The sequence below is a fragment of the Bos javanicus genome, chromosome X, assembly GCF_032452875.1.
Source record: "Bos javanicus breed banteng chromosome X, ARS-OSU_banteng_1.0, whole genome shotgun sequence".
In the NCBI taxonomy this organism is placed as follows: domain Eukaryota; kingdom Metazoa; phylum Chordata; class Mammalia; order Artiodactyla; family Bovidae; genus Bos; species Bos javanicus.
Window position 1 is genome coordinate 52,608,065 of NC_083897.1, and position 22,843 is coordinate 52,630,907.

The following is a 22,843-nucleotide window of genomic DNA, read 5'->3' on the forward strand; positions in this document are numbered from 1 at the left end:
TGGTGGGCTATAGTCTATAGGGTTGCACAGAGTTGGACATGACTGAAGCAACTTAGCAATTATGCAAGCACAAGTACAGATGGGTCAAGAGTGTCCAGAGAAGACCCAGAGAGGGTGTAGTATATTGGGGCAGGGAAGATAGCACATTGGCTCAGGCACACAGGAGATCTGGATTTCAGGAGCATGTCTGTCAGTGATCAGTTCTGCAGCCTTCAGCAAGTCACTTAACCTCTCTGTACCAAATGCCTAATCTGTATAACAATTGGCATTGGACTAGATGTTCTTCAAGATTGCTTCCAGCGCCATGACTTAAGCCGAACCTTAGAATCCTGTCAAAGACCCACAAAGTGCCTGAGGTGGTCCCCTTGGACTTAAAGCCATAATAAGGCATAATAAGGCATAATAGCAAATGCTGCAGCCTTAGACAGTGTCTGGCCCTCCAGATGGGGTTGTGAGACTGATGCTTATTATGTGCCAGGTTTCTCTTTCTCAGAAACAGTTATAGGCTAGTTGGTTTATACTTCCTGGTGAGACCATATAGGTAGGAGTTAAGACCATGAGTTATGGAGTTGGAACTTGGTTTAGTCTGAAGAGCAGTTCTGTCATTTCCTAATGGGTGCCTTGGGACAAATTGTTTGACCTCTTTAAACATCAGTTTCTGCCTCTGTAAGATGATGGTAGGACTGACCTCAAAGCCTTGTGAAGATGAAAGGCAGTAATGTACGTAAACCACTTAGCCTAGTGTCTGGCAGAATGGAAGTCCTAGCTCACCTGGGTCTGCCACTACCATCAGTGTGCTTACTGCAGTCAACCTAATTCTTCTAACATGGGCATGATGAAGCTTCAACATTTTCCCTGGATATAGCTTTCTCTTCTGGGTAAAGTTTGAGAAAAGCTTAAGATCTTTCTGGCCTTAAGTAGCTTCAGAGTCAGATCTGGGTTTGGTTCCTTGTTCTGCATCTTACAGCCTCTGGGACCTTAGGTAAGTTATTTTTCTCTGCCCCTTAATTTCTTCATCTGTAAAACAAAAACAAATATGCTGCCTACACCCATGGGTTGTTGTGAATAAAATAATGAACGTGAAGAGCTTAGTGCTATGTCTGACAACCAGAAGGCACTCAGGAAATGGGGGCTGTGGTACTGATGGTGAAAGTAGCAGCTATAGTCATAGTGAATGATGATTCCCACCACTAACACTGCCCTCTCTGGAATGGACAGTTGAATGTTTTTAAGCTCGTACAGTTTTTGCACACCTAACCTAAATGTTAGGAGACTCATCAGTTGCTATTCCTGAAGGGACAGCAGAAGAATTGTTGCCAGGCTTCACAGACAATGGCTGGGAATTTAAAACCGAGTTGTTTTCGGAGGCGTGACTAAAAATGATTCCGTAGAGCATAATTCTCAGCAGAATACTTTACTTATGCCAGTCCCCTTCCACCCAAGAACACAAGGGGAGAAAATGTAGTTCTAAACTGACCCTATACTTCTAAGACTCAATTGCAGTTGGTTACCCTTGATATGTTGCTCACAGACTTCATCAGGAGCATTAGGGTACAAAAATCTTCTGATCTTCTTTGCCAGGGTCATCTTCATTCTTAAACTATTTCAAACTATTCATTCCCCCTAACTATTTTTGAGCCCCTTGGTGGGGATAAGATTCATTTGATGGCTCGAAGATTGATGTGTGGGCACAACAGGAGTTCTAAGGGATATAATGTCAGAGTAGGTGGAATTATAGGGGGACTGTGGAGGTATTAACAGACAGAAATTTGAAAACTGAAAAATTCTAATGGTTCTGTAGATGAACCCATTTACCAAAGGAGGGATATGAGATATTTCTTTGGACGTTCCTTCATTTTTCTCTTTAGCTCTCTGTTAAAAGTCTGCTAAAAGAGAAAGAAAACAGGCGTCACTGCAAACGAAGCTAGGCACAAGGCTTCCTGTCCTTCCAGGTGAGGAGGGTGTTGCCTACTTTCCAAGGGGTGTAGATTGCATCCCACCAGGTGTCCCCCTCTGCCCTGACCTCATACTTGCTCTCCCTCTTGCTCTCTTCCCTTCACCTAAGGAATACTAACCACATCAAAGGCTTCAAAGGCTTCATCAGGGATTGTCCAGTAACATGTCCTCTGAGTCCCAGGTGCCCATTCTCCTTTTTGCCCTTGGCTCTGAGGTTATAGAAATGAAAAATGGGTTTCAGTTTTGGACACAGACTTAGGAGTAGAATCAGACATCTAGAAAGACACTTCTTCCACTCTTCTGCTGTATTCCTGCCACTCAACTTTCATCCTCCTTCCCAGAGCAGCACCTCTGTCCTCAGTGTTCCTGTCCAGGTTGTCTTCATTCTTAAACTATTTCAAACTATTTATTCCCCTTAACTATTTTTGAGCCTCTTGATGGGGATAAGATTCATTTGATGGCTCGAAGATTGATGTATGGGCACAACGGGAGTTCTAAGGGATATTATGTTAGAGTAGGTGGAATTATAGGGGGACTGTGGAGGTATTAACAGACAGAACTAACAGCCCCTCTGTGTAGGTGTAACAACCCAAGGCTCTGAGGTAGCCTGAAGGGCAGATTCTTTGGAGAGCAAAGGTGACATTATAAAATTGACAGTTTACCATCATGGAAACTGCGGCCAAGGAACATTTGAGATGGAGTAGCCATTAACAACAATGGGCCTTTAAATCCTCACAGCTTTCTTTTTTTAGTGCCTTTAGTGTATTGGGAGAAATCATATATGATTATTAAAAAATTTCTGATAATACAAAAATCCTAAAAAAGGTACCTCGGCCTTCTAAAAATCACCTAGAATCTTACCCTTAGAGAAAACCACTGCTCATGTTTGGTGATTTCCCTCCAGATAGTCTATGGACATATATACATCATGCTGTACATGCTGTGCTCTGACTTTATTTTCTCCAACAAAACACCAACGGTTGTGGAAAACTTTCCATGCCAGTCAATATGTCAACATTAGCCCTTTTAAGGTCTGCACAGTATTCCATTGTATTGGTGCACCATAATTTATTTAGCCATTCACCACTGTTAGACCTTTAGCTTGTTTTCAGCTTTTAGCTGTTATGCACAATGCTGTGATTGAACAACTATGAGCATTCTTTTTTGTGTACTTGTGTAATTATCTTTGGCTACAATTCAAGACATAAAATGATTGGCTCATATGGTTTCCACAATTTTAAAGTTCTCTCTCTCTCTCTCTCTCTCTCTCTCTCTCTCTCTATATATATATATATATATATATATGCTCTTCTTGTTGTTCAGTTGCTAAGTTATGTCCCACTCTTTCACGATGCCATGGACTGTAGCCCACCAGGCTCCTTTGTCCATGGAATTTCCCAGGCACAGATACTAGAGTGGGTTGCCATTTCCTTCTCCAAGATATATATATATGGCACAAGAGACACAGATTTAATCCTTGGGTCGTGAAAATCCCCTGGAGTAGGAAATGGCTACCCACGCCAGTATTCTTGCCTGGGAAATCCCATGGACAGAGGAGCCTTGCAGGCTACAGTCCATGGGGTTGCAAAGAGTTGGACATAACTGAGCATGTGCACATGTACACACACAGGCACGCACACACACACACACACATAGAGAAAGAGAGATGGAGAGTAGGAGGGAGACAGACAACCAAACTACTCTCTCTAAAGATTGTACCAATTTGTACGTCTACCACTGGAAATCATAACCTTTAAGATAACCCTACAGCCATCCAGACAAAGATCCTGGAGCATCGTACTGGGCTGCCAAATGGTACTCTCCAAGCACTTCATCTGCTTCTCTCCTGATCACCAACCACAGCATGAAAAAAGAGTTTGGGGCTCAAAACTCACTCCTCACTTTAAATTGTGAGGAAAGGCCTTTATATCTTTTCTACCTTAACTAATCAATGTTCCAGCCTTACCTTCAAAAAGATCATCCTCAGTATATGGGGCTGGGGGATGAAAGTCATCACTTGGACCATAGCGAAGCTCGGGGGTGTTAAAAGCTCCAGCGATGATACGAGTCCCAGCGATGATAAGAGCCCCAGCGGTGATACGAGCCCCAGCAGTGTTACTAGCTCCAGCAGTGTTACCAGCTCCAGCTGTGTTAGGAGCTCCACTGGTGTTACGCAGTCCAGCAGTGTTATGAGATCCATTTTCCCCAGAATATTCACCTTCCTCCATGGGTTCATCTAAGGCAAAGGTTACTGATACGTTCTTCTTGGGTCTTATTATTACACCTTCTTTCTGTATATCAGCAAGATGGAGGAGAAAGTCAATTGGTGCCCAAAGAGTTTGGAGATTGGTCCCTGAGGTAATAACATTTAATGAGCCACTTACTAGCAGGATTGACTTCAGAGGCTTAGGTTCCATTGAGTGTTGTCCTACATGCTGTCTGTTTTCTTTGGACATTCCCATCTGGGTAGCAAAGCTGGAGAAGATAGAGAGGATAAAGCCATAGTGAAAACAGATGCGAGCTCCTTAATCAAATTCAACTATCCCCCCATCCCTACCATGTGTCTTCAGACAATTAGAGGAACAACAGAGGAAGAGGACATTTAGTCTTTTTATTCCTCAAAACCTTGATCACCTCCTCTTTTTCTTCTTTTCTATATTCCTGTTCTCTCCCACCTTGCTGTATTATTGGAATGATCAGAGAATGGGAAGCAGAGAATGTGGAGCAGCTCCAGGATAGTTATCCATAGAATATTGCCAATAAGCTCCTTAAGGGGCCTGTGTTCCTTTTCTCCTCTGTGTAACAAACCAGAGAATATGGCATTGAAACATGTATAATATCATATAAGAAATGAATCACCAGTCCAGGTTCGATGCAGGATACAGGATGCTTGGTGCTGGTGCACTGGGATGACCCAGAGGGATAGTACGGGGAGGGAGGTGAGAGGAGGGGTTCAGGATTGGGAACACGTGTACACCCGTGGCGGATTCATGTTGATGTATGGCAAAACCAATACAATATTGTAAAGTAATTAGCCTCCAATTAAAATAAATTTAAATTAAAAAAAATAAAATATATACAGTCCAAAAAAAAAAAAGAAACCCTGTTTTGAAGAAACTCTATTACTGATGATTTAACTCATCCCACTCAAATTGTGCCTAGGGGAGGATGTACCTAACAGTGTTGGGATGTTTGTGGTCACTGCCTTCACCCCATTTGGGCCAACTGATCTTGAGAGACTTGCTCAGCACCTCACAGAATTCATGCTCCTCCCAGAACTCCCTGCTTATATTGAAGATTAACTCCCGCATCTATTCTTATCAGTACACCTAACAGAGGCAGCTCGGTACCTGTCTGCTGGGGATCTTTCCTCAAATCCTCTAGTGCTACTGGAGGCTGCAATGGTTGGTGGCAGTGGCTGTTGGCGAGTACACAGCTCTTCATATTTCTCCCCAATGGCAGATAACAGCCAGTGCAGGCCATCAATTATAGGTTGACGGCGCCTTTGGAGTTCTTTGACAACTGAACAAGGTTCCTGTGACAAAAAGAGAAGACTCCAGCCCAGGAGCTTGGGACCTCTGGGGCCCATAGTCTCAATCACCCTCAGCACACAGGTACACAGAAGCTCTGCTGTACCTAGAGAGGCTCTTAAGACTTCCTAAGAGATACTCAGCATTTACTCCTGAGAAGGTAAATGAAAGGTACAAAAGCTAGGTCCTTTAATCAAGTGTCACGTCTTGGATGTATAACCTTGGACAAGGCACACAGGGTCTCTGAGCCTTGGCTTTCTTAACCATAAAATGAGACTACTGAAACTTCCAGCTTTAAAGAGCTGTTTTACAGGCCTAATGAGAAAACAGATGCAAAAGTGCTGTGAGTGAGTGGTACTTATTATCACAGTTGAGTCAGAAATCATTACCATACTTGTGTCAGGGAGAGGCTTTGCCTGAGATCTGGCATAGGAGACTGATTATGGGCTGTGGAAGGCATCAGCCTTGGTTGAGAGGACAAGGGAAGGGAGGGCAGGACACTTACCACTCGGCACGGAGACTTGTTCTCATTCATTAGTCTCTCCAGCAGCAGATATTCAATGATATCACCAGGTGGCAGGGCATCCATCTTATCCTGCTTGTTGGCCAGGCTAAAACCAGGCATTGGAAGATTTTTAGGGAAGAAGAGAGGATGAGTGAAACTGAGATAGAGACCAAGGGCAAGAAAAAAAAGGAAAGAGGGGGATATCCAATTCTGGTACAGTTGCTCCATATCCAGGGACTAGCTTTTAAGCCATACCCAGTAAGGTGATCCAGACATTTTTCTAGCCAGCTCTCAATGGAGGAAAGAATAGCACAAATAATTTGAATCTGAAATAATCCCCAAGCCTCCTTTCTGACTTCTACACTACACCATCAAACTTTAATTAGAATTTCTAACTGGGATAGGAACAAATTTGGAGCTTTTACACCCTTCCCTAAACTCTGTTCATGCTTGAGCTGGGGGTGCTAACAAGGAATAAAAAAGGCTAAAAGGGCATGGGGAGGATTGACAGGCCGCCTGAAATATCACCCTGGAATAAGAGGTAGTGGCATAAGTCTCGGGCACTCTGCCAAGGGAGCAGGCCACTGGCATTGAATATACAACACAGGAGTTTTCTGCCTTCATCTCAGGGTCAGAGACTGAAGCCAGAAAAGAGAAGCAAATGTAGGGAGGCAGTCTTCAGGAAGAGTTGACAAATGAGTGAGGAGGGTGTGTGCATTTCCCTTTGATGACTGCCTTCAAAATTACCTTTGCACAATTAGATAATAGGTTCCCCCATGGCAGTGTCTGGTAGAAAGTGGCTCTTGAAAACAGCCCATAGAGGACTGGTCCACTACCCCTCAGCCAAAGAGGAGAGGCGGTCTAATTGGATGTGATAGAGGGACCACCTAGCCCTTCCTCTGTCTACTTCTCTTCTAAAGGCTCAGAATGGAAGGGGAAATTGGACACAAAGGTAGAGTCTTACAGTAGGATGGGTTTCCCAGCCACTCTTTCATCAGACAGCATGTTGGGTAAGATGACCTTCACTTCCTGCATGCGCTCCAAGTCACTGGAATCGAGGACAAAGACAAGCCCATGTGCCTGAGCATAGTAGTTTGGCCAGATTTTGCGGCCCTGCATGTCTCCTTTTAGGTCATAGATGGAAACTTCATAATTATCCACCAGGAGTGTGGTTGGTTCAGAGCTTGAACAACTGTCCATCCTACTCCTACTAGGGAGTTCTATGCATAGGGGAAGAGAGGATGAAATAATTTGTTAAATGATTATCTGGACCTTGATTACAGCCTGCCCTCAGAAATCCTATGGAGGTGTCCTGGCATCCTGCTCATGCTGATTCATCTTCCTAAACTAGCACTTGGCCCACACTACCCTATCCTGGCTCAGTAACCTTCCTTGAGTGCCTGTTGCTCTGAAGACAGAATACAAACTCTTTTACCTCCTAACCTGCCAGATCCATTTCTTCCCTGACTGCTATCCAGGGTCTCTGGTACCCAGCCTCTTCCTCCCTCTGCTTCTTGACTCGTGTGCCTCCCTGTCCCCCATTCCACATGCATGTCAGGCTCTCCCTTGCCCCGGGCCTTCACAAGATACTAGTCCTACTGGTTAGAACACTTTCCCACTACTCTGCTTGGTTAAAACCTATTTTGTTTTTAAAAGGTCAATTCAGATCTTGTTTCTTCTAGAAAATTTTCTTAACTCACACTACCATCCCCAAGTCCGGATAAGGTGCCTTTCTTCTGGGCTTACCACTACCACAGCACATGTATGCTTAGTCGCTCAGTCATGTCTGACTCTTTGTGACTCCATGGACTGTAGCCTGCTAGGTTCCTCTTTCCATGGGGATTCCCCAGGCAAGAATACTGGTATGTGTTGCCATGCTGTCCTCCAAGGGATCTTCCCAACTCAGGGACTGAACCCAGGTCTCCTGCATTGCAGGCGGATCTTTTACTGTCTGAGCCACCAGGGAAGCCCATGTTACAGTGTTATAAATTCTGTGATTTATTTATCTGGGTTATCAACTGCAACAGGATAGAAACCCCTTCAGTATTTGCTATTATATATTCACAATGTCAAGCACAGAAACTGGCAGACGGGTGTTCAATAAATATTTGTTGAATGCATCTGATGAAACTCTTCTTTCCCATCCTTTCTTTAAGGCCCAGCTCAAGTACCACTTTCTTTAGGAAGCCTCGCTGACTGGCCCAGCTCTCACTTCGATCTCTAGTTAAGCACATGATGTGTTAAACTGGTCCTTCACCTCATTCTGTGCATATCCTGCCTCCCCAGTGAAAATATAAGCTCTGTGAGGGAGGGGCTCTGCATTCCCTTACACATAGTAGGTGTTCAGTAAATGTTTATGGGGCCTGTTACTGTGGAGGAGAGTATGAAGTCCTCTTCCTCTCATATCTCCTAGAAACCATGCCAAACTCAGACACCTTTGCCCTTTCAAGGCTATGGCCACACCATACAGTCCCACAGGGCATTCCACCTCTCACTCAGTCCCCAGAGAAATGCAGTTCAGCATTTCTCTAGACACATTCCAGTCTATTAAACCGACAGCCTGGCTTAGCTCTCTGCCCACGTTAGTAGCAAGATGATTTTACAGATTCTCTACACTCATACCTGGGAGTTCTAAGACCAGAATCAGTAGCTTCTTATCTCTAGTTTCAGATTTACATGGGACATTTTTATAGGATTGCTAGAATAAGCTGCTTAGCTGAGAAGTTAACAGGATGCTTTCAGATCTTTGGAAATGTATGACTATACACACAGGTGTGTGTATACATAATATGCCTCTATATGTGTGTATATGTACATATTATTACATTTTACTATCATCTCATAGTGTCCTCTTCTGATTTTATGTTAGTCAATGATTTAATTATAGCTTTCACAGAACATATAATTTTCATTCACAATTTTATGTTATTTGTTATGTCTATATTAGACTACTTAAAAATAATAAGTGAATAGGTTAAAACTCTAAAGGTAATTTTTAAATCATGTTTTCTATATCAAAGCAAACTTTATGTTTTTTCCCTGTTATTTCTTTGTATTTGCAACCTTACCAATTCTCCAATAATTCAATCTATTGTTGGCAAACCGTAAAAACCATCAGAACTTGCTCTCTGACAATGTACATTTCTCTTATTTCCTCTATTAATTTATAAACACTCTGAGGACAGGTACTGAGTCAAATCCATCTCTATATCCCTAGCAGAATGCTACATAAAGCATAGTTTGGGGATCATCTGCTTTAGAGTTACATGGGGGTGATGGTTAAGTCCCCCCCTGTGCCAAATGAATAAGAATCCATACATTTGGGACACAAGCATCTGTATGTTTAGCAAACTCCTATGTTTAACAAAATCCCTAGGTGATTCTTCTCACCTTATATTTTGAGACTCACTGCCTTAAAGAGCAGTAGAATTTATGCCTGTCTCAGACTTACTGGTGCACCTGTTAAGATTTTTGATTCCCTGGGCCTTCTCCAGGCCCAAATCTGAACCTTCAGGTCCCCTGTGAGTTGGTCTGATTCTGATTTTTGGCTCTCAGTACCCACTCTGCACACCAGGATCACCTGTGGAGCTCTTAAAACCTATGACACTAGGCCTCATTCTTTGAGAGAGAGAGATCTGGGGTGGGGCTAAGACAGCATTTTCTTTTAAGGTTCGAAATATATATCTAGGTTTGAAACTGCTTTAAACGCCCTCACTTGCCCCATATGACCATGCCGGACAAAATAGTTATAGTGAATGATGTTGTTGATAATAATGGCTTATGTCCCAAAATATTTTATAGCCAGTGTCTTCAAATGTTTACACAAGTTACTGCTTATAGATTGGAACTTCCTCCCTAGGCTATCATCTATTTTCAGCAATTATAAACATTTGCAGGAGCTTATAGGGGGCAAGCTATTGCATTTTGGGTACAGAGGAGTCTACTAGTCTCTGGAAGTCTTACATGGACAGAGGTGGCCTGAGATAATTCTTCAGAATGTGACATTAGTGGAAATTTGCTTCTTAGCCATAAAAACATCTCTGTGAATGAAGTTTATGAATCAGCCCCAAGTTATTCATCAACCACAAGGCAAGTTAAACAGTAACAAATTAGACTGCAAGCTCTATCTTCTAGGAATTAGAATGGAAAGCACATGCTATTCTCATAGGCAAAATAGCATAAGGCTAATTACAGTTGAGTGCTTCCCTAAGATGGCTATTAGAAAGGCCTGGGGTGTTCTTAATATATTCCCAGGCCCCACCCAGACTGGATGGGAATCTAGGGGTGGTGCTGAATTGGGCTTTAAAAATTATTCCCTTTATCAGTAACCTTGTGATTTATCTTGGTTCCTTGATTTTCTTGCTGCTGCTTACCTTTTTTTTTTTTTTTTAAATTATCATTTCTGCCAATCAGAGATTTGGGAGAGGCAGAATCAAGTTTGCTGCCTGTAAGGTGGAATACCAGGCTGAACCACTGGCTGAAATGTCAAGGTATTAAACTGGAGATTTGGTATTAAACTTGCCTGTCTCTGAACTGACACCATTTCTCAAGCTCCAACCCTCTATATGAACTGTCAAAAAGAGTTTCACGTTATTAAAATTGTTCATCATCCCACACTTGTCTCTCTTATCTAGACCAAATTCCACTTTAATTGAGTCTGACACTAGACACTGTTTCAAACTTGCTATCCTTCCTTATCAACTACAGTGCTTTGCATAGTCACAGTTCATTCATACTGACACTATGAAAAGACCTTCAATTAGGGTATCTTGTAAAGGGAGCAGGTAACAGACATTACATAAACAGGCTGATAACACCTGAGGAGAGGAGTATATGGTGTCTGTGTGTGTGTGTGTGTGTCTTGTTCGTGTGTGTTGGGAAGTGTTTACCTTCAAATGAGGTAACTTGAGCGCCATGAAGTAAGGGTAGGAAGGAATGATATTTCATTGTTCACTGGGACCCAGGGGAGACCTAAACTAGTATCTAATGCTCTCAGTTCCTTACGTCTCTGGAAGGCCTTCACAAGATCAGTTTTGCCTGAGTTGTGCAGTCCAATGATGATGATGGCTACATGTCTAGAAATGGAAAAGAAAAATGAGTCAAAGCCTTAAAAGTACTGTTAGTTCTCAGTCTAAAGAAAGAATTATATTCTTGGTGTTTGGGGCTCTGCCTGCAGTAGTCCCAATGCAGTCATAAAGGCACAGCCAGGTGGTAGAAGGTGGAGTGGGAACTACTCCCCAAAGCCTCCAAGGACACTTTGCTTCCCTGATTCACTTGCCTTGTAGAACTGGCCATCCTCCCCCAACCCTGCCCCTAATCTTGTAGACACTACCTAGTCATGCCCCCTAATAATATATATCATAAGGATTTGTCCTGTGAGGGACTATGGCTAGGTACATTGGAGGAAATGGTGGAACAGGTCTAAGGAAATAATTACAGTATTACCTTTGGGTCTTTTCAGTTGTCTTTAGATGACACCAGCAGGAGGTCAGAAGCCGGAACATGATTCAGCTTAGTTCTTTAATATTAAGGGAAATAAGAAATCATCCCACGGTTAACTCTGAACCTAAATTAGCTTATGAATACACAGAAACTGATAAACAGACTGGGACCGTCAAAAGTCCATTATTTCATTCTGTCCAACCTTGTTTATGTCATGGAATGGATGGGGTGCAGGGGAACCGATTATCATCAACTCTAGTGGCAAAACAGTGATTTCTTGTTAGGAATGCAACCTACACCAGCATGATGGCATTAGGTGTGGCCTATCCCTTCAGCCATAGTTCATCCCTGTTAGGAATATCTTTATTCAACCTTGGAATTGGGGATAGGGTGGAGAAATGCATTGCCTAAGTAAAAAGGGTACTTTAGACAATTGCTTCACGGTTAATCCATGTTATAGCATGTATTAATATTTCATTCCCTTCTATAGCTAAATAACATTCCATTGTACGGATATACCACATTTTGTTTATCCATTCATCAATTGATAAGATGTTTGGATTGTTTCTACTTTTTGACTCTTATGAATAATCCTGCTATATATATGTGTGTGTGTGTGTGTAGGATTGTATAAGTTTTATATGGACATATGGTTTCAGTTCTCTTGAGTATATACCTAGGAGTGTAATTGCTGGGTCATATGATAACTTTGTGTTTAACATTTTCAGAAAGTGCCAGATTGTTTCTATATTTTACATTCCTACCAGCAGTTCCAGATGGTTCTAATTTCTCCACATCCTCATCAACCGTCATTGTCTTTTTGTTTAATATTAGTGGGTGTGAAGTGTTTGTCTATTGGGCTGGTCAAAAAGTCCATGAGATCTTAAGAAAAACCCAAATAAACCTTTTGGCTAACCTAATGGTTGTGGTTTTGATTGACTGTGTGGATCATAATAAACTGTGGAAAATTCTGAAAGAGATGGGAATACCAGACCACCTGACCTGCCTCTTGACAAACCTGTATGCAGATCAGGAAGCAACAGTTAGAACTGGACATGGAACAACAGACTGGTTCCAAATAGGAAAAGGAGTACGTCAAGGCTGTATATTGTCACCCTGCTTATTTAACTTATATGCAGAGTACATCATGAGAAACCCTGGGCTGGATGAAGCACAAGCTGCAATCAGGATTGCTGGGAGAAATATCAATAACCTCAGATATGCAGATGACACCACCCTATGGCAGAAAGTGAAGAGGAACTAAAAAACCTCTTGATGAAAGTGAAAGAGGAGAGTGAAAAAGTTGGCTTAAAGCTCAACATTCAAAAAACAAAGATCATGGCATCTGGTCCCATCACTTCATGGGAAATAGATGGGGAAACAGTGGAAACAGTGTCAGCCTTTATTTTTGGGGGCTCCCAAATCACTTCAGATGGTGATTGCAGCCATGAAATTAAAAGACGCTTACTCCTTGGAAGGAAAGTTATGACCAACCTAGATAGCGTATTCAAAAGCATAGACATTACTTTGCCAACAAAGGTCCGTCTAGTCGAGGCTATGGTTTTTCCAGTGGTCATGTATGGATATGAGACTGGGACTATGAAGAAAGCTGAGCGCCTAAGAATTGATGCTTTTGAACTGTGGTGTTGGAGAAGACTCTTGAGAGTACCCTGGACTGCAAGGAGATCCAACCAGTCCATTTTAAAGGAGATCAGTCCTGGGTGTTCTTTGGAAGGACTGATGCTAAAGCTGAAACTCCAATACTTTGGCCACCTCATGCGAAGAGCTGACTCATTGGAAAAGACTCTGATCCTGGGAGGGATTGGGGGCAGGAAGAGAAGGGGATGACGGAGGATGAGATGGCTGGGTGGCATCACCGACTCGATGGACTTGAGTTTGAGTGAACTCCAGGAGTTGGTGATGGACAGGGAAGCCTGGCGTGCTGCAATTCACAGGTCACAAAGAGTCAGATACAACTGAGTGACTGAACTGAACTGAATGTCTATGTATGGGGCCCAGAGCTGGGGGAAGCTCTGGTTGGGTTACCAAAGTACTTAGGCTGATACTCAGATGGGCTTTGGTTAGCTCTCTGATGATTATGTAGTGAGTATGTATCTGCTTATCAATGGATAACTTAGCAGGATTCTGCAGAATCACCCACTGTTTTAGAGAACTGCTATCCCCAAATAGAGACTCGCATTTCATAGCATTTCTTATTAGAGCATTGTTCATTCCCTAGGAAATCATTCAGATTCCCATAAGGACCTCCTGGAAAATAGGTCTGGCTTATGCCCTTCCAAAGGAAAACCTGATATGTGGCCTGTGATCAAAACCAGCCTTATTCCAGCTTTGCTCATGATGCTGATAAGACCAGGAGCCTGAAACACCACTGTCTGATTGTCTGGGTTCCATGGTAGCCATCTCCCTTTAAGACAGAAGTAGCAGCTTCATGTCTGTTTCCTGATAATTGCAGAGCTTCCTAGCTTGATCTCAGACAGTCTGTATTTGTTAGTACCACTAAGAGAGGTCCAACTGGCATCACACAAATTCTTCCTTAAGAACATATCTTAAAGAAGGATAAGTAGGATAACCAAGAAGGAAAATCATTGGACTAGGGATTATCAGGTCCTTTCACTTCCAGCACCTCTCCTGGGTACTCTAGGATGAAATCATCTAAATTAAACCTACCATTTTCAGAATTCTTATCTACAGAATGGAGATAATGATATATTTTGCTTACCTTGAGGTGGTTAATTATGTATCTGATTAGAAGTTGGTTCTTTTTGAGAGGACTTAAAATGGATGTGTTGCGCCTTCTAGCTTTCTTGCCAGAGTAACACAGCTCAGTTGCCCCCTTATGCTGGCTGTCAAGGTTCTGACATATCCATGGTAACCACTGCTTGGTTTATAGCAACCAAACTCATATCTCCCTACCTTGTCTGATTATATAGCTAATTACTAAATTACTGAATTTTTAGTCATCACGTTTTTAAGTTTACAAAGTATCTACATAGAACTTACAGTGTGTCAGCACTCATTTAAGCAATCTATACATACTAAACTCATTTAATCCTAATAACATGGCAAAAAGTAGGGGCCATCATTCACAAAAAGGTTAAGTAATTTGCCCAAATGTACCCATTTAGTAAGTGGTAATGCCCAGAATTCAAAGCCAGGTGGTCTAGTTTCAGAGACTGTGTATTAAGGGTCTCACAGGCTGTGTGAATGAGATTTTCAGGGGCCAGAGAAACTACCGCAGCTCTGGGCCTTTCCATCTTTTCTGGACAAACTGTATTGTACTCCTTTTTAAGTCAACTTTAAAATAAACTTTTATAAGAACAGTTTTAGATATACAGAAAAGTTCAAAGACAGTACAGAGAGTTCACATTATACCCTGCACCTGTTTTCCCCCTTTATTAATAGTATTGATCTAACACATATAGACTACCAGTTATTTTTCCAGCAAAAATGGGTTTATTTGGAATCAACAAAGAATTACAATTTGGGGTCTGCCATCATAGCAAGTCACACACAAGTACCCCTCACAGCAAGGAGGGGGAAAGGTAGTTGGTTGGGCTATACTAAACAAAAGAGTCTATTGGGGGAATTTAGAGCTTGAAGTCAGAGAAGGCAATCGCACCCCACTCTAGTACTCTTGCCTGGAAAATCCCATGGACGGAGGAGCCTGGTAGGCTCCAGTCCATGGGGTCGTCAAGAGTCAGGCACGACTGAGCAACTTCACTTTTACTTTTCATTTTCATGCATTGGAGAAGGAAATGGCAACCCACTCCAGTATTCTTGCCTGGAGAATCCCAGGGACAGAGGTGCCTAGTGGGTTGCCGTCTCTGGGGTTGCACAGAGTCAGACACGACTGAAGCAACTTAGCAGCAGCAGCAGCAGAGCTTGAAGTATAGTGGCTTTTCATTGGCTGAGTTGTGGCAATCTCTCATTGGCTGAGTTGTAGCAATCTCTCACTGGCTGAGCTCTGGCCAGGCAAGAAATGGAAGTCTTCCTGTTGGGCTCTGCTGTTGTCATAGGGTGTGAGAGCTCCTCTTTCTGATCTCCTATTCTAATTGTGATTTTTTTATTAATTTTTACATTTCCTCCTTTTGATCTTGATCTTTCTCTGAAAGGGCTTCCCTGATGGCTCAGTGAGTGAGGAATCTGCCTGCAGTGCAGGAGACACAGGAGATGTGGGTTCGATCTCTGGGTAGGTAAGATCCCCTGGAGAAGGAAATTACAACCCACTCCAATATTCTTGCCTGGGAAATCCAGACAGAATAGCCTGGTGGGCTATAGTCCATGGGGTAGCAGAGTTGGACACAACTGAGCACACTCTCCAGATGATCTTCCTCTGAAAGCAGTGCTGGTTAAGACTTGGGTTTTCTGGTTTCAGTGACTTTTTGTCCCTCAGTGCCAGAAACGACCTTTCCTGGGTGTGGTATTCAATGATGGAGGGAAAGCATACACACTGGAAACCTACTGAGGTCACATTTGAGTAACAAGGAAGGGTAGAAGGGACAACTCTGAGGCCACTTACTCTTGAGAGTCCCTTGGACTGCAAGGAGGTCCAACCAGTCCATCCTAAAGGAGATCAGTCCTGGGTGTTTATAGGAAGGACTGATGCTGAAGCTGAAACTCCAATACTTTGGCCATGTTATGTGAAGAGTTGACTCACTGGAAAAGACCCTGATGCTGGGGGGGATTGGGGGCAGGAGGAGAAGGGGACGACAGAGGATGAGATGGCTGGATGGCATCACCAACTTGATGGACATGAGTTTGAGTGAACTCCGGGAGTTGGTGATAGACAGGGAGGCCTGGCGTGCTGCGATTCATGGGGTCGCAAAGAGTCGGACACGACTGAGCAACTGAACTGAACTGAACTTAAAGTCCATATATAGTCAAGATCATAAACATTGGAGATCATATGAAAGATTTGGCAGACAAACTTCTGACAAGCCTGATCTAACTCTCTTGGGAAAGCTGTTCCATCAGATGTTGTGTGCTTCAATTCTGGGAGCTATTTACTGTCAGGTCACCAGATGATGTGCAGGTCCACTCAGGGTGTGGTGCTTTCTCTCCGTGTGTCACATGAATCCAAGAGTCTGTTGCCTGGAGTTTCATGGCACAAGGGTTGGTTAGCAGTACCTGATAGGGGTCTCTCCAGTGAAGTTAAAGAGAATCCTTCTGAAGGTGTCTTTTCCAGTATATGAAATCTCCAGGTTGCAAGGGTGCTTAAGGTCTTCATCTCCGGAGAGTGCACTGTGAAACCACTGCTCTAGCAAAACATGGTTATTTTTAATAGAAGCAATTAGGCCTTTGCAACACTGGAATATTTCTCGTTTCATCAGCTGCAGGTTAAACAGTGCAAGAGCCAAGTGCACTGAGTGTCCTGTGACTATCTCAAAGGGTGAGAGTTTGAATTCCACAAGGGATGGATATAAGATTTAGAAGGATCAGTGGCAGTGCTTTTGGCCAATATATTTGGAGGGCCCATACAAATTTTGCCAATTGAGTTTTAATAATTCCATTAGTGCATTTGACTAAACCAGAGGATTGAGGATGCTAAATGCAGTAAAAGTGTTGTAAAACTGGCCAAACAGCACAGGTATCAAAATATCTGACCAGTAAAATGGGTCCCTTGATCGTTATGAATTGTGGGAGGATTTCCCCAGGTAGGGATAATATTTTCCAGAAAGACCAGCCATAGAAAAAGCAGTAGCCTGTCTGCAAGGGAAGGCTTAAGTCCAGTGTGAAAACATTCACACCATGACCAAAATATATTTATATCCCTGAGATGGGGAAAGTTGTATTAAATCCAATTGCCAGACCTTGCATGGTCCGTTAAGACAGTTTAAAATGTTTGGAAGCAGTAAGAACAGGCTTCCCTGGGTTGTCCTTTGGATTAGTGGGGCAAGTGAGGTAGGCACTTTTTGCAACTTTGTAAATGTTTCCCCACCAATATTGATTCATGAAAGATGGAATTTTGTCAGTAGACCAATGATCTAATGCATGTACAATGGTTAGGAGTATAAATTTTGCAATCTCTAGTAGGACTGAGTTGTTATTTGATCTGAATCAGAGCTTTCTCTTTTTATCAAACCAAGAGTTGAATTTCCAGTCTTTTTTCTTTTTTGAGACCAATTGTTGGGCTTCTCCAGCCAGTTTTTCTAAGTTATCATTTGGGGAAATACCCCTTTGTATCATGACAGAAGTTTGACTGCTTTTGATTCCTTTAAGTGCAGCGTTCCTTATGGAACTGTCAGCAAGGTAATTTCCTTTAGCTTCCAGGGAGTCAAGATAAAAATGCCCTGGAATTTTAATAATAGCTTAAGTGGCAGGTAAAAGTACTGCATTCACTAATGTTTGAACATAGGAGCCATTTTAAATTTTATCTCTACTGAAAGTTAGGAAGCCATGTTGCTTCCACAACATTCCAAAATCATGAGCTTCTCCGAAACCATATCTACTATCAGTATAAATTCTGGCAGTTTTGTACTTGGGTAAAGTATGAGCTTGTGTAAGATCACATAATTCAGACTTTGGGGCTGAAGTAGCCATTGGTAAAGATGCTGCCTCAAAAACAATGAAAGGAGTTGCTATAGCATACCCAGCACAGTATTTACCATGATCACCTTTTAGATAAGAACTATCAGTGAACTTTGAGAAGTCAGCATTACCCAAATTATTTTCTTGCAGGTCATCACAAGGCATCAGGATATAATCCATCAGCATTAAGTAGTGGTGAGAGACTTCACTGGTGATGGAGGGCAGAAGAGCAGCAGGATTAAGGTTATTACAACCTAAAAGAGTTACGTGAGGAACTTAACAAAAGGACTTCTTAGGAGGTGAGGTGGCTGACTGAGAAATATTGAGTGTGGTGAGAATTCAGAAGGGCTTCTACTGCATGAGGTACAAAAATGGTTGAAAGGAATCCCACCTCAATCTTTTTGATGACCTTAACCAAAAAGGCAGTGGCAGTAATGGCTCTAAGGCAAGTTGGAAAGACAACTTAGAAGGCTGCAGGCACCCAAGGTGCTTAATTGGTAACAATCTTTTTTCTAATATCCTGGCTCTTTGCAATAATAGCAGGGTAGACCTGTGCCACAGTGTACAGTTGCTGGCTTTAATACTCTGTGGATAGATGGTGGTTCTCATGTTTTTGGGTGAGTATCCCAAACGCATTATATTCCTTTATATATTCCATATATAAAACCGGAAAAGAGAACCTGATCATTGGATGCCCAAGAGTGTGTAGGTGCATCAAACTCTCCTTTAAGGCCTTAAAGACTATTTTGTCTGGTTCTTCCCATAAAATTGGGTTGAGGTTGCTCTTTAGTAAAATATACAGAGATTTGGCCATAAGAGAGAAATTTGGAATCCAGTTTGAGTAATATCCAACTAGCCCGAGAGAACCTCACATTTGGCACTTCATTTTGGATTTTTGGAAGCTTAGGACATTATGAAGCCTTCTGGATTCAGGTATAGCCCTTTTTCTGGTATCAGGTGTCCTAAATATTGAAGTGGTTTGGGAAAACTGCAATCTTCCCTTGGCAACCTTATGTCCCTCTAAGGCTAATAACTTTAGCAAGTGGATGCTGCTTTCCTGTGAGAAGGCTTGAGAAGGAGAACAAAGAAGCAAATCATCCACACAATGCACCAAAGCAGAACCCCTAAGGAACTTTGTATCATCCAGATCAGCCTTCAGGATTTCTGAGAAATAAAGGCTCTCAGTAAAACCCCAAGGCATTACTGTACGGATGCATTGTTTTGTTTTCCAAATGAGGCCAAAAAGGTATTGGTTAGAATGCACCACATACATCAATTATAGTAAAGAATTTGCTTCTGTTGGAAATGGATGTTAGTAGTGTGTGAGTTAGGAATAAAGGGTGTTGAGGGATAAGAGTCTTGTTTATTGCTCAGAAATCCTGGACAAACTTCCACCCTCAGCCCTTAGGTTTCTCGATGGTAAAATCAGGGGATTATAGGGATTAGTATAGGGATAATGATGACTTGTTATCTTCTATTATAGGCTTTTTATCTCGAAGGCCTTCTTTCCTTACAGTGTGTTGATTCATTCTGGAGAGAAATTTGGGGGTATTTATTTGGATCTTGATGGGATGTGTACTGTGAATTTTACCAATATCAGTTGGAGATTTTGCCCATAAGGAGGGTGGTATCTGATCCAGTAGGAACAAATGATCAGTGTGTCCAGAATCAGCTGTAGTACCATCAAAGACAGAAGAAATAAAATATGTCAAAGGGTCATTTAATTTACCTGATTGACTGCTTTATTTCCTCCTCATGGGAGAGAAAAATTCTGGCATGATACTTCCCTAAGAAGTCTTGGTCAAATAAATAGGTAGGGGTGGAGGAACTGAGGAGAAAATGTTGTGTGTTTCTCAAAGGGCCTAGAGAAAAGAATGGCTTCAGAGATAGGAACCTTTGGAAGTTCATTAGAGAACCCTAGTATTTGAACTATCTTAGTACTCCAAGGCAGAGACTGTTTATTGTAGTGGAATTGAACACCAAAGAATGTGGCTCTGGTGTCACTTAGGACTGGAAAAAATTTACCCTTAACATGGAGAAATGTTATTCAAGATAATCAAAAGGGAGGGATTGGGAATAGCTCTTATAGTTCCTTTGACTCTTGTTATTGAGAATTAGGGGGATGTTGGAAAGACAACTTAGAAGGCTGCAGGCACCCAAAGTGTGAAAATTGGTAACAATCTCTTTTCTAATATCCTGGCTCTTTGCAATAATAGCAGAAACTAGGAGGGTTTTGTTTTTGTTTAGGGACCTCCATTTGCTTGAATTGAACATTAAGAATTTTAGCAGTTTTCCTTTTACATGACTAAGCTAGAGTGTGAGAGACCTGGGTTGCCAGATTAACTAAATCTGGAGTGGACAAAGTTTCCCATTCAATCTTGGTCCTTTTTACTAGAAGAGAAAGATCCTATTTTAGCCCACTAATAAAAATACAGTTGCAAGCTACCCAAGTGGAATCAACATCTGAAGGAAGGTAAGAATTTTCTTTAAATACATTCTGAAGTTGATCATAATACTCATGAATAGGTTCATCAGATTTTTGTGTGCAAGTCTGAATTTTGTTCTAGTTAACAGGCTTTCAGAAAGCCTTATGAATTGCTCTTGGAAATCACTTAGTGATCGCCTAATCTCCCAGTTATAATTCTAGAGAGCTCTCAGGATTTCCCCAGTTGTGAATTTTCATCCAAATTTAGGCCTGGTCTTCACTGACAGGCATATGAACTAACTAATCTAAGTCAGAGTCGATAAGTTTGAATAACTATATTATATTCCTCACCAAATCTGTAAGGATTTCAGTTACTTTGGGAAAATCTTTGACTATGGCTTTGCAGTTCCACTTTAGTCCAGGAGATGTAAAATAATTAAGAGTATAGCCTCTGGATCCTCTGAAGGCTTAATTTTAAAGAGACGGGTTCTGATAAGTTCAGAGGAAATGGCACAGGGGAGTTTCAGAGAAAAGGGAAAGTTTGGCAAGAGAATTAGTATGGGGGAACTGAGAGTTATAGATGAGGTATCAGATCAGATCAGATCAGTCGCTCAGTTGTGTCCAACTCTTTGTGACCCCATGAATCTCAGCACGCCAGGCCTCCCTGTCCATCACCAACTCCTGGAGTTCACTCAGACTCACGTCCATCAAGTCAGTGATGCCATTCAGCCATCTCATCCTCTGTCGTCCCCTTCTCCTCCTGCCCCCAGTCCCTCCCAGCATCAGAGTCTTTTCCAATGAGTCAACTCTCCGCATGAGGTGGCCAAAGTACTGGAGTTTCAGCTTTAGCATCATTCCTTCCAAAGAAATCCCAGGGCTGATCTCCTTCAGAATGGACTGGTTGGATCTCCTTGCAGTCCAAGAAACTCTCAAGGGAAGAAGGAGGATGATGCCAGAGGCAGAGTCAGAGGAAAGGAACAAGATGACACTGGAGACAGTATCCGAGATACAGAAGCCAGGGACAAGGAACATGAGGCTTTGGCAGCCATTTTGTCTTTGCTTGCTTCAGTTGATCTTAAAATCTTACATTGCAGAGATGAAATTTTAGGCTCCTGATAATGCATTATCAGGAAATAATGAAATATAGAAATAGGCATTCCATTCAGTTTTGGAAATTTTACAGATATGGCTGTCCAATTTTGTTTTAAGAAAAGTAAGTTTGGGATTTCAGTATTTCTCCATAATCCCCATTCATGTTCTCAATTGCCTTTGGTTAGGTTGGTCCATTTACTTAGAAATGTGAATGAGGAAGGACTACAGATTTTTAAACATAAAATCAGTCAGAATTCTTGTAAGGGCACCCTCAAAGTATTTAGCTAATTGGAATCACATTTCTCAGAGGTTTTTCTTTAGAGTAAAACAGTAATTTTCAAACAGCCTAAACAGCTTAAATGGACTCAAACACCCTGCAGGCCTGTATCAGCAAGTTCTAAGGGAACAGTTTAGTTTTAAAGGAGCCAGGACAAAGGCTGCTCAGCACAGCCTAATCCTGAACGAGGCAGGCTCAGCACAGCCTAATCCTGAACGAGGCAGGCTGAAGACTGAACAGCACAGTTTCAATGAAACAGCTCCTGTTCCAAAAGAAATTCAGCTAAAGGCTAGCATAGTTTCATTTGGAATAGCAGGCCAAAGTGCTTAACTCACAGACAGAATAAGGCTTTAATCCGAATAAACCTCCAGGAGAAAAATTTACCCTCAAGCCTCAGAGCTGGTGATTGAAAAAAAAAAAATTTCAATGGACTTTTTAGGTAACTTACCTATCTGCTTACTAGCCTCAGAGTTGTTGTGGGGTCTTCTCTGAATCCCTGCATTGGACACCAAAATGTTCACCTTAAACAGTTTGCCAGTTACTTCTCCAGTAAAAACCGATTTACTCAGAATCAGCAAACAATTATACCCTAGGGTCTCCAACTATGGCTGCCACAAACAAAGCCCTCCGCCTCAGCCGAAAAAGACTGTTACGGAAAGGAAGTTGCAAAGTCTAATAAGCAGACAGATCATTGGATGAATTGAGAGTTCCAAGTATAGTGGCTTTTTATTGGCTGAGTTGTGGCAATCTCTCATTGGCTAAACTCTTGCCAGGCGAAACAATCAAGTTTTTCTTTCTTCTTCCTGTTCCGGGCTGCTATTGTCCTAAGATGTGAGAGCTCCTCCTCTGACTTGTTGACTTTTTAATTTGAGGTTTCTGTTATTCATTTCTGTAACATCTCACACTAGTATGGTACATTTGTTAAAATTAAAGAACCAGAATCGATGCATTGTTGTTGCTGTTGTTGTGCAGCTGCTAAGTCGTGTCTGACTCTTTGTGACCCCATGGAGTGCAGCACGCCAAGCTTCCCTGTGCTATAGTATCTTCAGCTGCTGCTGCTGCTGCTA

At 42.1% G+C, this 22,843-nt stretch overlaps 1 protein-coding gene across 5 annotated transcripts; it reads right to left on the minus strand.

Moving 5' to 3' along the window:
• Positions 1 to 873: 873 nt before the first annotated feature.
• Positions 874 to 22,584, minus strand: ARL13A (ADP ribosylation factor like GTPase 13A). 5 transcript variants are annotated; one of them, XM_061409244.1, is made up of 10 exons: positions 22,225 to 22,581; positions 11,437 to 11,509; positions 10,996 to 11,066; positions 6,956 to 7,211; positions 5,992 to 6,097; positions 5,307 to 5,491; positions 4,341 to 4,431; positions 3,923 to 4,247; positions 2,076 to 2,165; positions 874 to 1,886 (listed from the first exon to the last, which is right to left on the minus strand). In XM_061409244.1, exons 2-9 carry the CDS (start codon positions 11,493 to 11,495, stop codon positions 2,101 to 2,103), a joined length of 1,158 nt encoding a protein of 385 aa, XP_061265228.1. In that variant the 5' UTR covers positions 11,496 to 11,509; positions 22,225 to 22,581; the 3' UTR covers positions 874 to 1,886; positions 2,076 to 2,100. The 5 variants fall into 5 exon arrangements, with proteins under 5 accessions (XP_061265228.1, XP_061265227.1, XP_061265224.1 ...); XM_061409243.1 differs by having other exon boundaries at positions 874 to 1,883; positions 3,923 to 4,431; positions 22,225 to 22,584; XM_061409240.1 differs by having other exon boundaries at positions 3,923 to 4,431; positions 22,225 to 22,584.
• Between the last annotated feature and the right edge of the window lie 259 nt (positions 22,585 to 22,843).

What these genes read in the sequence shown, in the direction of transcription:
- ARL13A (XM_061409243.1), bottom strand. Translation starts at nt 11,495, where the DNA reads ATGTTCCGGCTTCTGACCTCCTGCTGGTGTCATCTAAAGACAACTGAA. An exon ending in TGTGAAGGCCTTCCAGAGAC is followed by an intron (nt 7,212 to 10,995) that starts GTAAGGAACTGA and finishes CCCTATGCATAG; the next exon opens with AACTCCCTAGTAGGAGTAGG. An exon ending in ACAAGTCTCCGTGCCGAGTG is followed by an intron (nt 5,492 to 5,991) that starts GTAAGTGTCCTG and finishes TTTTTGTCACAG; the next exon opens with GAACCTTGTTCAGTTGTCAA.